We start from the raw sequence: 16498 nt of genomic DNA, 5'->3' as shown, positions 1-16498 counted from the left end.
TGTGCTTGAATGGCATGTCTAATCTGCAGGTATTTATAGAACGTCTTGTTTGATATATTAAATTCCTTAGATCTAGAAAAGACTTCATGAGGTTGCCCTCAAATAACTGAATCAGGCGGCTAATACCTTGCCTTTCCCATTCCCAGGGTCTCTCTATACCCCTTATTTCAGCCAGGTTTTTGCTATGCAATAGAGGGGTATATTCTGTTAGCCCATTATACCCCATTAATGCCTTCGCTACTTGCCACACTTTGCTCACTAATTTTATCAGTAAAGGAATCTGCCTCTAGCGCATCCACTAATGTATTGTGTGGGACCCCCTTTATCAACATTCTATTATTAGGATTCCCACCACCCATGGTTCCACAACCCACTAGGTGTTGCAGCTGAGATGACAAAAAATATAATCTTGGATGCGGAATCGCCATACCACCATCTTTAATCGGTAATTGCAGCGTTTGCTAACTAAATCTCGATTGGCCCTTTTTCCAGATTAATTCCCTAAAAAGGGATTCTATTTTCTTAAACCACTTAGTCAATAATGTAACCCTGTTTTCGAGGAAAACAGAGGGCAAGGACATCACTTTAAATTCGAACAGGTCCTTGAGAAAACATGTAAGATGTTTTTATATAGATATAGATATAGATATATAGATATATATATAGATCTCTAGATCTCTAGATATATTATACATATATACACACACATTATATTGCCAAAAGTATTGTAAGTATTGGGACGCCTGCCTTTACACACACATGAACTTTAATGGCATCCCAGTCTTAAGCCTCGTACACACGGTACGATTGTCGGACACCTAAGCGTCTGATTTTTGTCAAAAGGGAGTGTGCCAGGATCTTGGCTTGCTTACTAACGTTACACAAATTGTTGTTCCACAAACACGAACGTAGTGACGTACTACGAGGAATTTCAGCTCATGAGCGCCACCCTTTGGACTCTTCTTCTAATTTCGTGTTTGGTGAGCATTGATTTTAAGCATGCGTGTTTGTACTTTCGACTTTTGTGTTACGGATTTGTGTACTGACCATACAAAAATCTGACGTGGAGCTGTTGTTTGACAAAAACATTTGTTGGCCGAAAAATTGAAAAACAGTTGTTGAAAGGAGGGTACTAACTGTAAGAACTTCGGACAGCAGCCTGTCAAACGACAATCCCCTTCTGATTTTCGTACCGTGTGTACGAGGCTTAAGTCCGTAGGGTTCAATATTGAGTTGGCCCCTCCTTTGCAGCTATAACAGCTTCAACTCTTCTGGGAATGCCGTCCACAAGGTTTAGGAGTGTGTCTATGGGAATGTTTGACCATCCTTCCAGAAGCGCATTTGTGAGGTCAGGCACTGATGTGAACGAGAAGACCTCGCAGTCTCCGATCTAATTCATCCCAAAGGTGTTCTATCGGGTCGAGGTCAGGACTCTATGCAGTCCAGTCAAGTTCCCCCACACCACTCGCTCATCCATGTCTTTATGTACCTTGCTTTGTGCACTGGTCCAAATCATTTGGTGGTGGGGGGATTATGGTGTGGGGTTGTTTTTCAAGAGTTGGGCTTGGCCGGTTAGTTCCATGGACCTTGCTTTGTGCACTGGTGGGCAGTCATGTTGGAACAGGAAGGGGCCATCCCCGAACTGTTCCCACAAAGTTGGGAGCATATAATCATCCAAAATGTCTTGGTATGCTGACGCCTTAAGAGTTCCTTTCACTGAAACTAAGGGGCCAGGCCCAACTTCTGAAAAACAACCCCACACCATAATCCCCCTCCACCAAATGATCTGGACCAGTGTACAAAGCAAGGTCCATAAAGACATAGATGAGTGAGTTTGGGGTGAAGGAACTTGACTGGCCTACACAGAGTCCTGACCTCAACCCGATAGAACACCTTCGGGATGAATTATGCCCCATACACGCGATCGGACATTGATCACACATTCCGACAACAAAATCCATGGATTTTTTCCGACGGATGTTGGCTCAAACTTGTCTTGCATACACACGGTCACACAAAGTTGTTGGAAAATCCGATCATTCTGAACGCGGTGACGTAAAACACGTACGTCGAGACTATAAATGGGGCAGTAGCCAATAGCTTTCATCTCTTTATTTATTCTGAGCATGCGTGGCACTTTGTGCGTCGGATTTGTGTACACACGATCGGAATTTCTGACAACGGATTTTGTTGTCGCTAAATTTTATAGCCTGCTCTCAAACTTTGTGTGTCGGAAAATCCGATGGAAAATGTGTGATGGAGCCTACACATGGTCAGAATTTCCGACAACAAGGTCCTATCACACATTTTCCATTGGAAAATCCGACCGTGTGTACAGGGCATTAGAGTGGAGACTGCGAGCCAGGCCTTCTCGGCCAACATCAGTGCCTGACCTCACAAATGCGCTTCTGGAAGAATGGTCAAACATTCCCATAGACACACTCCTAAACCTTGTGGACGGCCTTCCCAGAAGAGTTGAAGCTGTTATAGCTGCAAAGGGTGGGCCAACTCAATATTGAACCCTACGGACTAAGACTGGGATGCCATTAAAGTTCATGTGCGTGTAAAGGCAGGCGTCCCAATACCAATACCAATACCAGGCAGGCGTCCCAATACCAATACCCAATAGCAATAATTTTGGTATTATAGTGTATCTTGCCACAAGGCTGCCCTCAGTACATTTCCGAGCTTTGACCAGTAATGCACACATCAACAAAAAAAAGTTCCCAGTGGTACACATGCCATTATATTCAATATATTCAATTTATAATATATTCCGAAACTTCCATTATATATGTGGACCAGACTCCAGGAGCCTGGGGCACTGAAATAGTTAACAGTGCATCGTAGGCAGAAAATGAAGAAGTAATTTAAAATGGACATTTTTTTCCCCTGAGCAGAGTTTCAATATCACACATAAAAGTCACAGTTTAAAGGCTAATTCCGTGAATAGAGATTAGCTGAAATACAAATTAGTATGCAAGACTGATATGAAAGACAAACATACAGAGCAATGAGCGCGCCATCCATCAAGGAATATTTGCATGTGTAAATGTCAAGATATCACCTCGCGGTGACCTTACTGGAATCTGTGGGGCTGAGTATCATGGGATAAGTCCGGTCACATGACAAGCACTGGTGATATTTAGAGGAGAAGTGGGCAATTCCTCAAGGAATAAAGGAAATTTCACGCATGGTCTCACACCATGCTTGTGCCTTTGCTGATCCTCCTATTCCCCTTGCAAGTCTATCAGACAGAGTTGGTGTGACTGAAATCACCAAGCTCTACACATACAGTATGACTCGAATGACATGAAACACACACCAGTCCCCTGGTAGCCAGAGGTCACATGATCTTTGCCTAGGCTTTTGGTTGTATAAGGGATAAGAAAGAGGTGCTTTTTAACCTAAAATTTAATGTGTTTTTTTTATGCTCACATGTGCCTGAATGATTCTTGTAAAGTGTGAATTTTCATGGTAGGTTTATTTTAAAGGTCAGTCAAGATAAAATTCTTCAGAAATTTACATAATGTCTGATTATGTCCACTTGGTATTTCTGTACTTTACACCTGAGCACTAGAAGTCCTTGTAGTAAGGTTTAATAGTCAAGTCGCTGCAATTCCCAGTTGCTGCACTGGTTACCATTATTGAAGTTTGGTGAGTCTACTTTTTTGGTTCAGATCATACTGTCTGCAATGGCTTTTTAGCTAATGGATATACACTGAAGCCTATAGCACTACAAAAGGGTTACAATTTTATGAGAATATTTAGCTGCTTCAGGGCCTCTTACTAAAATGTTTTGTTGCATATGTAGTTCACCTTCAATAAAGCAGACTTATGAAGGTGTTAGGTCGTCTACCCCAGTGGTTCTCGATCCTGTCCTCAAGTACCCCCAACAGTCCATGTTTTGGGAATTTTTCTTAGATAAAATAGCTGTCCAAAATACCAAGCCATTGACTCTAAATTACTTTCAATAGTTTTTTATTAAATGTATTAAAGATAACATGTTGACACAGGTACAGGATCACTTGTCGAGTCACAACAATTAGTCAACATAAAATGATAGTTACCAGAGAAGTAGTAGTATACATCAAAATCCTACATGTCCTCAGTGGAGTGTCTATCTTATTCCCCTAAACAGGAGGAAGAGATGACACCCTACTCCCGGCACCCCTCAAGGGATCTAGCTGTGTCGGGAGAGGGGGTCAGCCCCCCCTGAAAATGGTAAATCAAGAAATAGGGTTGATATAGATTTAATCTAAGACAATATCAGAATAGACCAGTATCGATTGCTGAGTGTATGTAGGGTGGTCGTAAAAATGGTCATCTTAGAGTCGGAACAGGAGACCCAACAAGCTTTAAGTAAATAACTCGTAGTAACCGTGTTGTAGATCACAGGTGTGGTGACAACTGTGCCCATAGGAAAAGGACATAGGTACACCCCATGTAACGGCAATGCCAAGGCACCCCGACTGTCTGTTGTGAACCGGAGGAGGTGGTATATGTGGACAGCTTTACCCCGGATGCCTGCAAACTTAGATGTGCCTGTTTTAATCATCAACCATGTGAATTGCTAAATGTACTAACTTCATTCAATGTAACCATATTGCTACACTTAGAGGCGCCTCTCTTCTCTTTTATACTCAGTGGCATGACGTTACTTGTATATCAAGACATCGCTTGTTTATCAAGTCAAAATTTATAAACAAATTTTGCTTGTCTTGCAAAACGCTTTCAGACCAAGTTACTTTCAATCCAAGATTTTGCTGTATAAGCTTCATAAAGTAGTAAACAAAAACATTCTTTAAGTTCCCTGACTGAGCCAAATCTTCTTCATATGTGTCTCACACACTCCCCCTCCCAGACACTGCAGCTCACATTGGGAGGTTTTTGGCAGCAGAGACAATGCTGCCAATCCAGAAAGCAGTGAGCATGGATAGGTGTGCCCAGGTGCTGATTGACAAACTACAGGCTTGTGAATCAGCAGTGACAATGCCAAAAGCCACACCCGCCGCAACCTTTTCCCCTCCCACTGTAGTGCAAGCAGGCACAGCCTTCATAAGAGTGGCAACTTTGCCATCAGTTCACAAGCAGTGCAGCATCATTGCCACACCATCACAAAAAGCTGCATTAGGTGGACTTCACTGGTAGCATCAACAGGTAAATGTTGGGATTTCCAAGACAAAACTGTAAGTGCAGATGTACTTATAATTAAGTGCTGCAGTGCATCATTTTTTTTTTACAATGAGAATGAGAGGCCATAGTGCTCTTTAAAAGCCCATGGTATAGAGAATCCTTGAATTTTTCTTATTCCAGACAATTAAAAAAAAACCTGTCATTGGCTGTTACAATCCAACTTAGAAACTCTCGGGGGGCGCCACTACAGAAAGTTATTACAAATCACTGAACATGGCACCTCATGGCAAAGAACTCTCTGAGGATCTGAAAAAAAGAATTGTTGCTCTTCATAAAGATGGCCTAGGCTATAAGAAGATTGCCAAGACCCTGAAACTGAGCTGCAGCACAGTGGCCAAAACCATAGAGCTGTTTAACGGGACAGGTTCCACTCAGAATAGGCCTCGCCATGGTCGACCAAAGAAGTTGAGTCCACATGCTCAGCATCATATCCAGAGGTTGTCTTTGGGAAATAGACGTATGATTGCTGCCAGCATTGCTGCAGAGGTTGAAGGGGTGGGGGGTCAGCCTGTCAGTGCTCAGACCATATGCTGCACACTGCATCAAATTGGTCTGCATGGCTGTCATCCCAGAAGGAAGCCTCTTCTAAAGATGATGCATAAGAAAGCCCGCAAACAGTTTGCTGAAGACAAGCAGACTAAGGACATGGATTACTGGAATGTGGTGGTCTGATGAGACCAAGATAAACTTATGTGGTTCAGATGGTGTCAAGCGTGTGTGGCGGCAACCAGGTGAGGAGTACAAAGACAAGTGTGTCTTGCCTACAGTCAAGCATGGTGGTGGGAGTGTCATGGTCTGGGGCTGCATGAATGCTACCAACACTGGGGAGCTACAGTTCATTGAGGGAATCATGAATGCCAAAATGTACTGTGACATACTGAAGCAGAGCATGATCCCCTCCCTTCAGAGACTGGGCCGCAGGGCAGTATTCCAACATGATAGCGGCCCCAAACACACCTCCAAGACGACCACTGTCTTGCTAAAGAAGCTGAGGGTAGCTGAGGGTAAAGGTGATGGACTGGCCAAGCGTGTCTTCAGACCTAAACCCTATGGAGCATCTGTGGGGCATCCTCAAACGGAAGGTGGAGGAGCGCAAGGTCTCTAACATCCACCAGCTCCGTGATGTCATCATGGAGGAGTGGAAGAGGACTCCGGGGGTAACCTGTGAAGCTCTGGTGAACTTCATGCCCAAGAGGGTTAAGGCAGTGCTGGAAAATAATGGTGGCCGTACAAAATATTGACACTTTGGGCCCAATTTGGACATTTTCACTTAGGGGTGTACTCACTTTTGTTGCCAGCGGTATAGACATTAATGGCTGTGTGTTGAGTTATTTTGAGGGTACAGCAAATTTACACTGTTATACAAGCTGTACACTCACTACTTTACACTGTAGCAAAGTATATATTATATATATATATATATATATATATATATAGATATAGTGTATACAGTATATACAAATTTTAATACTGTACCATAGAGTAACTATTATTATCAAGTCATGCAAAGGTAAAGATATATATATATATATATATATATATATATATATATATATATATATATATATATTCTTTAATACTGTGCTACAGAATAACTATTATTATCAAGCCACAAAACAAAAAAAAACAAAAAAAAAAAACAGAAAATGAATGTCACATGAAGTGTGAATGGATCCCTTCTGTGCACAAGGTAACATTTGGTTCAGCCCATGTTTCAATGTTGCTTGCTGTAGATTGAATTAGGCCAGGCAGCACAGCAGGGAGGGTTTTCTGAACCCCATGAGGAAAGTGTTGAGTAGGCTTCACAGGCATTTAGAATGAGTTATAAACAAAACGTGTTTAGAGGTGACCCACGCGTAGAGTTCAGATACACAAATCCTGATTCATTTCTATTCAGTTTGCATGGTTCTGCTCTTTCAGCCTCCTAAACTCTTTTACATACATACATACACACTTACTGTATATTGCAGGGATGTAAATGGGTGGGCTCACATGTAATAGCAGATGGCAGCTGCATGACTCACTCCTATTACAGATTTTAAAAAATGTGCAGTTTATACCTCATTATAAGCAAAGACATGCAAGGAATTCTTTATTTTCTGCTGGGGCCAACTGTGCATCCAGAACCACTGGTCTATAACACACGACCACCATAGGAACAGCATTGGATGTTCTCCATTTTAGACCACACAGAGGTAATATCGCTGGCAATGTGCATACCGCTGGAAGTGGGGAATTTCCTGCTAGATGATGAGGAGAACCAGAAGAACGCATACTTTAGTGACCTGTAGTGACGGATGACGCGAACATCTTATGGAGGCCTTGCTATCCATCCAGCCCTTGATACCTTGCATGCTGTTGTTGACCTCTCTATAACTTAAGGGTCAATAGGATCTGGTAAGCAGGCTTGCCACACCTCACAGTGGTGACGAGTGTGCATGCACATTTTTTTTCACAGAAGCTGTGAAATTTTTTCGCCATAATTTTATATGTGGAATCTTTTATTAGAGACTTTTGAACACTGCACCCTTTTGGTATTGTATAACACAAGTAAAGCCTAATATTATAGAGCCTTTTATTCCAAAGAGCATATAGCTGTGTCAGGCTAGTTGGCAATCATCAGTGTAGTCTACAGCAGTGGTTCTCAACCTCAGTCCTCGAGTACCCCCAATGGGCCATGTTTTGGGAACTTCCCTTAGATAAAAAAGCTCTTTTCAATACCATGTCATGGATATTGATTTAAAGCAGCTGTACAAAGTAAAGGAAAACCTGAAAACATTGCCAGTTGGGGGTACTTGAGGACTGAGGCTGAGAACCACTGGTGTACAGAAACCATGGCTTCTATGGAGTCGAGCTTATGGCAGGTGTCTCCAAACTTTCTAAACAAAGGGCCATTTAAGTGTCCTTCAGAAATGGGGGGGGGGGGGGGGGCAGCCTGTGGCCAGTGGGAGATGAAAATGCCCCAGCACCAGTGGAAGCAAAAAGAATTACATGATGCTTGTAGTCAGTAAGAGGGATAGTGGACCATCATTGGTATTAGTGTGTGAAGTAGGGCGCCTTGTTGGTTTAAGTGGGGTGCCCAACTGTTGCTTTCAATGGAAGGAACAGTGCCCCATCATTGGTGTCATCCAGAGGATTGGTGCCCCAGCGTCAATGGGAGGAATAAAGCCCCACTGCTGGTGTCAGCAAAAGGAATGGTGTCTCACTGTTGGTATCATTGAGAGGAAAGCAGTTTGGAGACCAGTGGCTTATGGAATGACACACCCTATGCTATGGTGAGGTGGACTTAAAGAGGAAGATAAGCCTAATTATAACTATTCCTAAAAACATTCCCTCTTCCCTCCTCTTACCTATACTTCATAGACTGTATAAAAAAGATCTGTGCACTGAAGGGGAGAGGGGGAAGCGTAGGCAATGGATGACCCATGGGAGCCTGTGGGTGATATCATGGATCTGGGAATTCAGTTTTTGTCGAGCGATCCTTTACATGGGGAAACCAAAGCCGTGGTGTCACGTGACCTGACTAGAAAATTTAGGTATGCAGATTATTTTTTATACAGGCTATGCAGGATGGGTAGAAGGAGGGGGAGGGGATTTTTTTAAGAATAGTTATAGTTAGCCTTTACCACCACTACAAAAGTTCCCCATAAGCCATTTATAGATGTACATTTGGCCCCATGAAAAGGGGAATGATTTGAACGGCTCAAGTAGAGATTTTGGTACCTCCTGATCCTTGTGTAGATTCACCACAGCTTGTCTGGTTGGGTTCACCACAACTTGTTTAGTTATACCCAGGGTTTTTTTTTCTCAGAAAATAGGTGCTGGAACTCAACCACGACCCCCCCCCCCCACACACACACACACACACACAGCGCAGAGTTCAGGGGTGCTCTACACACATAGCGCAGAATTCAGGGGTGCGCTACACACAGAGTGCAGAGTACATACTTCTTGCACAGCTGCTTACCTCTGCATCCCCCATCCACATCTCACTTTCACCCCTCTTCAGCTCTGACCTCTGCATGTAACCCCCCCTTCTGGTACCTCCTCACACACTGTAGATGGGTCTGCCTCTCTCACTTGTAGGGAGTTTATCCAGTGGGAGTGTCGGAATCTGCACTGCACTGCACGGCACCTGCATCTCCCTTGTCCCCATCCTGCACTCAATGGGAGCCACCTAGGAGATCAGATTTGTGGGAGCCATTGGGAGACAAGCTGTTACTTGTAAACACAGAAGCCTAACTTCTTTGTTTATAAGTGCTAGAGGTGAGCAGGGAGCAGAGGGCCTGATTCAGAGGTGGTGGAACTGAGTTCCACCAAGTTCCAGCTGAAAAAAAGCCCTGGCTATACCATATGTAAATAATAAATTTCTATTTTTGCGTTTTTGGTTCCTTCTAACTCACTTCACTGAACCTCGTGTAGTTGGGTTCACCACAACTTGTCCGGTTGGGCTCACCACAACCTGTCTAGTTGTACCATATGTAATAGAGATTTTCACTTCACCTTCTGCAGAGTCCCATACACAAATTCTGCCATCCAAACATTTACAGAAAAATGCTACTGGAGGTTTTAAACAGAATTTTACCAGTGTGAGATATATGGTGGTAATGCTATTACAATACGGATGGGCAGGTCTTCCACTACCTACCGTTACCACTGAGACAACTGCTGTCTGGTTTATGTGTAGGAACACTACTAAGTTGCACAATGCCATCCCAATTTACCCCAAAACTGAGCCATCACTCCACAGACCATGATCACAATGTATAATCACGCGCTGTAGCTTGCTACTTACGGTTCAATGGTAGGCTGGCGTTGCTGGTACCCAGCTTGTTTACCGCTACACAGGTATAGTTGCCGAAATGTTCTTCTGTTACGTTGGAGACGTGAAGGATCGATCTGGTGCTGTAGTTCTTTATGACGATGCCCTTCTGTCCGTTTGTCAGTCTACCGAGGAAAAAAAAAAAAAGTGTATATTACATATGTCCTACGGAAGATAAAGTTGTTATTTAATTGGTTGTATAATGTCCCGGTAATTCTATTTAAGTGTATGTGAACTGAGTCATTCAAAATCTTAAAAAGTCCTCAAAGTAGACAGGGTGTGTGTAGTGCGTCCAGTTCTTCTATTCAAACTGTGGTTTGGTGGTCACAAACATGCTTTTGGGGTACCACTTACAATGAATGGCACCTGCGTGTGTCTCACTTGCAGTGTAGGAAACGTGCTTTGCCCACACCACGTTCTGGTGTGAATCTGGTTTATCAACACAGTTCAGATAGAGAGATACAAACTAACATTTTTATTTCTGTATCTACCTTGATTCATTCATCAATCATCAGCAGGGATAAACGTTGATATGCAGGTGCTGTCCATTAGCAGTGGTTCTCAACAATGTCAAGTACCCCCAACAGGCCATGTTTGGAGGTTTTCCTTTATCTTGCACAGGTGCTTTAAATCAGACTCAATAGCTTGGTATTTTGGACATCTATTTTATCTAAGAGAAATTCCCAAAACATGGCCTGTTGGGGGTACTTGAGGACAGGATTGAGAACCATAGAGTTAAAGCAACCTGACAAAGTTTTTTTTAAATAAGGATTGTTTAGTTAACTTCTTATTAACCCTTAGTTTACGCAAATCAGCCCTAATTATCTCCTTTTTCTCCTCCCGACAACTTTATTTTTTTTTAACCCTTAATACAGGGTTTCTCAACCACAGTTCCATGGAACCCTATGGTTCCTCCAGAGACTGCTAGGGGTTCCTTAGAGCGGAGTTCCCATTGTTAAATTTTTTATTTTCTTTTTAGGATGCATATCTTTTGTTTCTAATGCAGCGTACACACGGTCGGACTTTTCGACCGGACTGGTCCAATGGACCAAGTCCGGCGGACAATCCGATTGTGTGTGGGTTTCATCGGACCTTCAGCGGACTTTTCCAGTCGAAAATCTGACAGACTTTAGATGTGGAACATGCTTCAAATCTTTACGTTGTAACTCCGCCGGACCCAGAAATCCGCTCGTCTGTATGCTAGTTTGACGGACAAAAAAACGATGCTAGGGCAGCTATTGGCTACTGGCTATCAACTTCCTTATTTTAGTCCGGTGTACGTCATCACGTACGAATCCTTTGGACTTTGGTGTGATCGTGTGTAGGCAAGTCCATTCGTTAAAAAGTCCGTCGGAAGTCCGTCGAAAGTCCGCCGGAAAGTCTGTTGGACCAGTCCGGTCGAAAAGTCCGCCCGTGTGTACACGGCATAAGGCTTATTTATAGCACTCACGCTTGTGTGCTTAATCGGCGCTCGATTGCCGATTTCACAGAGGAATTGATCTTATATTCCTCTTTCCATGTGAAGCCCACAAGCATTATCTTCCAGGCTCTGGTGTAGCTGAGCGACCAGCATGCACCGCCCGTTCTCGCGCATGCGCAGTATGTACGGCGCAGCCCCGTACACTTCTGACGTTGCCATCACAAGTGCCTGCCCCCGTTGTGACGACAACGAAGCCCTCTGCGCTGCCCACTGACTCCTGGGAAATGATGACAAGCATCTCCCAGGAGCACTAGCGAGCACGGGCGCCGAGGGAAATGACGTCAGGTGCCAGGGAGAGGAAGAGGCAGATTCCAAGGCACCCCTTAGCAACAGACATCAAACCGTTAGTAAAAAAAAAAAAATTCCAAATGTTGTTTATTAGGTTTAATGCTGCTGAATAATGACTAGTTAATTTTATGGGTGGAACTCCGCTTTAAGCAATGAGCAATCTCTGCTTCTTAAATAAGTTTCCACTGACACCATTAATCTTTTTAACTATCTGTAAGGGGATAATTCTTCCCAATAACCTCAAGTGTAAGGAGCATTCTTCCCACTGACCACCACACTAATGTATCATGAGTTGTAGATATAGTAGGTATTAACGGGTGTTCCCTGACACCAGAAAGTTATTTCAAGGGTTCCGCCGTGTCCAGAAGGTTAAAAAGGCTGCAAACTTTATTTCTTTTTTTTTTCTTTTTTTTTTGTCACAAGTGCAAAAAAATGAAAACATTTTTTTTTTTTTATTTCATTTGTAAATAATTTTGCAATGCTTTGTATGAGAATCATAATTTTAATGTAATGTTAAGCAGAACAAATTATACAACAAAATGTATAGTTTTATTTTACAATGTTTTTTGAATGAACCCTGATCAAAAAAGAAAAAATTTTTTTTTTTTTTTTCTAAGGATCGCATAAAAAAAAAAAAAAATTTACAAGACCATATCAGGAAAAGAAAATAGAGGTGAAGTCAGACTAACATGACATTGAAGACCCAAATATGAAGTGGAGATGTTACCTGTAGCATCCTTAATTGCTTTAGATCAAAAACTGCCTTCTGTCATGCTGACACGTCCATTTATGCTCATAGATCAGAGTCAAAATGTAAACGGGATCATTTTATGTCACAATGTGGTGCCAAGTACTGACAGGATTTATATTATATAGAAGACTATACAGTATATTAAATCACCACTTTACTGTAGCAAGGACACTAATAAGTAATAAACCTTTGTCTCACTCTGGGGGTTTAAGAGCTCTTTGCAAAGTCAGACTGTAAGTTGTAACCTCATCTTTTTTTTTTTTTCTTACTCTTAAATAAAATGGTGCAGTAGGGCGCCTTGGATGCATGCGATATATCAAGCCACTTTATTCCACTTCCATGGTGTTATGTCATGTAAAATATAGAGTGCTTTGACTTTTCATTAATTAGGTGTAGCAGCTCCCTTGCAAAATAGCTACTAAGGGTGATTTTGATTGTTCGCACGGTGATACACTTGATTGAATAATTAGGGGATTTTAAAGGGACCTGATTAACAATAATGAGAACGTATGAAAATTAGATGTGTTGGTCTTTGCTCAGGTGTCTTCTCTAAACAAGGACGGGTAGATATAATCACATTGGAGATAGAACTTCTACAACCTTTATAAAACACTGACATCCCTGGGGCAGAAAAAAAAATATCCCTGCAAAAAATAGACCCCAAAAACTTGTTAGGCTTCATGTACACAGGAGGTTTGGAAACCTTTTCTGAACACTGGAAACTTTACAGCTAGTAACAGACAGGTAAAAATGTCTGTTTTGCTGCTTTAAATATCCTGTGTAGAAGCGTTTTTAACAGATAACCTCAGGAGACCCTCCCAAATGTCCACAATGTATGGAAAACAATTATTAACTATTTCAGCCATTCTGTGAGAGAAGAGAGAGCAGTGTGCGTGTAGATTGATTTGTTGTGTTTTCTTTTTAATTTTCTTTATTAAAGGTTTTGCAAATTATACAAAATGGCATGAACAATCAGTCAGCAATCATATTTTCTGTCAAATGACACAAACGTGTTGTACAGAACACAAAGAAAAAGGGGAAAAATAAAAAATAAATAAAATAGGGGGGGTTAACAGGTGAGTATTAGTACGCTCTGTAAACATAAGGACATTAATGTTGACCTGTCCTTAAAGGGTCTAGAATAACATATCTAACACATTCCATATATCATTAGTGTTTATCCCAATGAAAAATAAAAATAAAAATAGAACTAAAAAAATAGAAAAGAGAAAGAAGATAAATTTGCCCCGTAAGCGGAGTACTCTTAACTTCTTGGTAATTTTTAAAAATCAAGTTTTAGTACCTTTAGTATATCTCAGTATCAGGGCCCTTGGTGCCAAAGGAGGTTAGGCCTTTAAAGTTAGTTTACCTTGTTCCTCCATCGGGGCCAAGAAAGGAAAGGCTCCATAGCACTCCACTTGTATCCACAAGTAGAGTCTTTTAAACATAAAAAGAGAAGAAAGGGAGGGGAGACGAGAAATGGTTTAAAGTAAGGTTAAGAAAAAGGAGGAGGATAGACAGGAGAGAAAGAGAAAAAAGATAAAGGTCCAGAATCCAAAGAAGAAACCGTTTCCCTCGGCCTGGGTCCCCCACCATACAGTTATTGAAATTATGGGGCTTGTAGGTATTTGATCCAGGGGGACCACTGGATCCTCTCTCCATCCATCCATCCATCCTTCTCCATCCATCCCTCTCCATCCATCCATCCATCTGTGACAGACTCACCGGGGACAGAGGCTATTGGAGGGGACTGAACGCAAGCCTCTTGCCCACCGATTATGGGCCCTAGCATTTGGGGGAATGGTGCTCTCTGTGAGCTGTATGCCTGGGGACCCTGGGGTTGGTGTTACTTTGGATTCAGCTCCATGTCCCCCCAAAACACACAGACTCTGGGAACCCTTTATATGCCATAATAAAATGATAAGACTGAATTATACTGTTGGGACACATCCTGTGAGGAGATGCTGGTGTCATCAACTCCAACTACCTGTGTTTATGTTAATTGAATGAGCTGATCACATTGTCCTCTATACAATGTAGGAGACGGGACGACTCCCATTGGAGCTGCTGCTATTGTGAGAAAAAGTCCTGTGATAATTAACTCAGTCTGGGCAAAAGGTCATGTCTCAGTCACCTAGGCTGTATAAAGGATTGGTTAATTATCTCATGTTAATTAGGTTAATTAGGTTACGTTTGTATTGTTAGAGTAATATGAGCAGGAGGGTGGAACCTCGTCTTCTCCTGTATATAAGACTGTATTCTGGTTCTGAATAAAGAGAGTTCATGTTAGCAACAAGCAAGTGTTGCCTTGTTTTGTGCTCAGAGAGGTTGGGATATCTGATGTCTGTATACAGACTGGGAGGAAGTGGTATATGACGGAAGCACTCAAGCGAAGTGAGGGACGTTCTGTGACATTGGTGGCAAGCAGCGGGAAAGCTTCCTGCAGTCTGGGACATCCAAACCTCCAACTGGATCCAAGATCAGCATAGCAGACTTCAGTCACCCCAGCGGAGATATGGACCTGGCATCAGAGTTCCCGGGGCTGCTGCGGATCATCCTTTCAACATACACCAGGACTGTGTCAAAGGATGAATACCTGGAGCTCAGGCAGAAGATTCGGGTGGAGCTCTGGATCGGAGCCCTCCAGCTCGCTGGTATAAAACAGGGCAAGTGCTTTCCAACCCAAGAGCAACGGGCCAGTGTCCAACAGGCATTGCGGATGGCATTCCTGGGAGAGCGGCCCCAGGAGCAATGGGTGACTGAGTTGGACAGGCTGATCCAGCAGGAGATAGAGCTGGACAATCGTTATCGGGCTCTGCAATGGCACGCAGAGGAGGGATATTTAGGGGAGACAACAGAATGCTCTCCGGAGGGATATGACTTTGGCGGCCCTGGATTGCTGTGGGAGAGCCTTACAGATCATTTTATGTTTGGCGATGAAGGGGAACCTGACCTTGAAGACCTGAGAGAATATAGAGAGTCTATGCTCGGTCTTGCAGGGGTCTCAGAGCTCAAACCTGATCTGGACCATTTGCTAAGGAAGGAACAGCATCTGGAAAGGGCATACAGGAAACTGCTAGAACAAGTTCAGCAGCATGCCAGAGAATCGGCAGTGGAAAATCCGAAGATTGCCGTCCCCAAACCTGAAGTGCTGACAACAGGGCAGAGCTCTGCTAACCTCTGCCCAGAAATGATAGCATCTTCTGGGTTCCATGGACAGGAGATGGTGAACCTCTATCCCCAGACATCAGTTGCAGAGACATAGGATTTGATAGACTTTTCTGCTGAGGAAGAACAACCTGATGAGCCTCCAGCAGAAGAGCTGCTATCAGGGCCAAAGTTCACTGTGTTCTGCCCAGCACCAACAGTGGCTTCGGCCTTCTTGAGAGAAGAGGTAGTCGGCCTTTCTCCCACAACACTGACAGGGACATGTGATTTTCTGCCAGCAGCATCTATGGAGTTAAAACAAACTTCTCCAGCTGAAGATCTGGTAACTGAACAGAGGGTCCAAGACCTCTGTCCCACACTTTTACCAATTCCAGAGACTGGGGATTTAATAGACGTTTCTGTAGAGGAGGAACCACCTAGCAAACCCCCAGCAGAAGTGCTGGCAACCGGACAGAGGGTCCAAGACCTCTGCCCCACACCTGTGGCAGTTTCGGAGGCTCAGGGTGAGAAGGTGGCAATCACTTACCAGCAGCAGATACAGGGGGAGAAGGGAGAGGAGGTGTGTGTTGTCCCTCCCCAACAGTTGGCCAGGGTGGAGGAAGTGGACTTTCCTCCCCAGCAAAGATCCGTGCACCTGGGAGACAGTACCATCGACATGTCGTCCCAGCAGCCAGATGAGGGAATGGAAAAGGAAGCAGCTGGCTCCCTTTTCCAATGGCAACTACACAGTTTGGGAGTGGAGGAAGCCAGCCTCCTGCCCCAACGGTTATCTGGAGCGGAGGATGCGGAGTCC

At 43.3% G+C, this 16498-nt stretch overlaps 1 protein-coding gene across 5 annotated transcripts in view; it reads right to left on the bottom strand.

Annotated features, from left to right (window-relative positions):
• The window catches only part of NEGR1 (neuronal growth regulator 1), an 839131-nt gene that overhangs the window by 185985 nt on the left and 636648 nt on the right, over positions 1-16498 (bottom strand). For all 5 annotated transcript variants that reach the window (XM_073593743.1, XM_073593747.1, XM_073593744.1 and 2 more), the window contains exon 6: positions 9992-10143. In XM_073593743.1, coding sequence (XP_073449844.1) covers positions 9992-10143 — 152 coding nt within the window. The remainder of the gene's footprint in view (positions 1-9991; positions 10144-16498) is intronic.

This window comes from Aquarana catesbeiana, linkage group LG07 (genome assembly GCF_042186555.1).
Source record: "Aquarana catesbeiana isolate 2022-GZ linkage group LG07, ASM4218655v1, whole genome shotgun sequence".
NCBI classification, from domain to species: Eukaryota; Metazoa; Chordata; class Amphibia; order Anura; family Ranidae; genus Aquarana; species Aquarana catesbeiana.
This window is presented reverse-complemented; position numbering and strand designations above follow the sequence as displayed.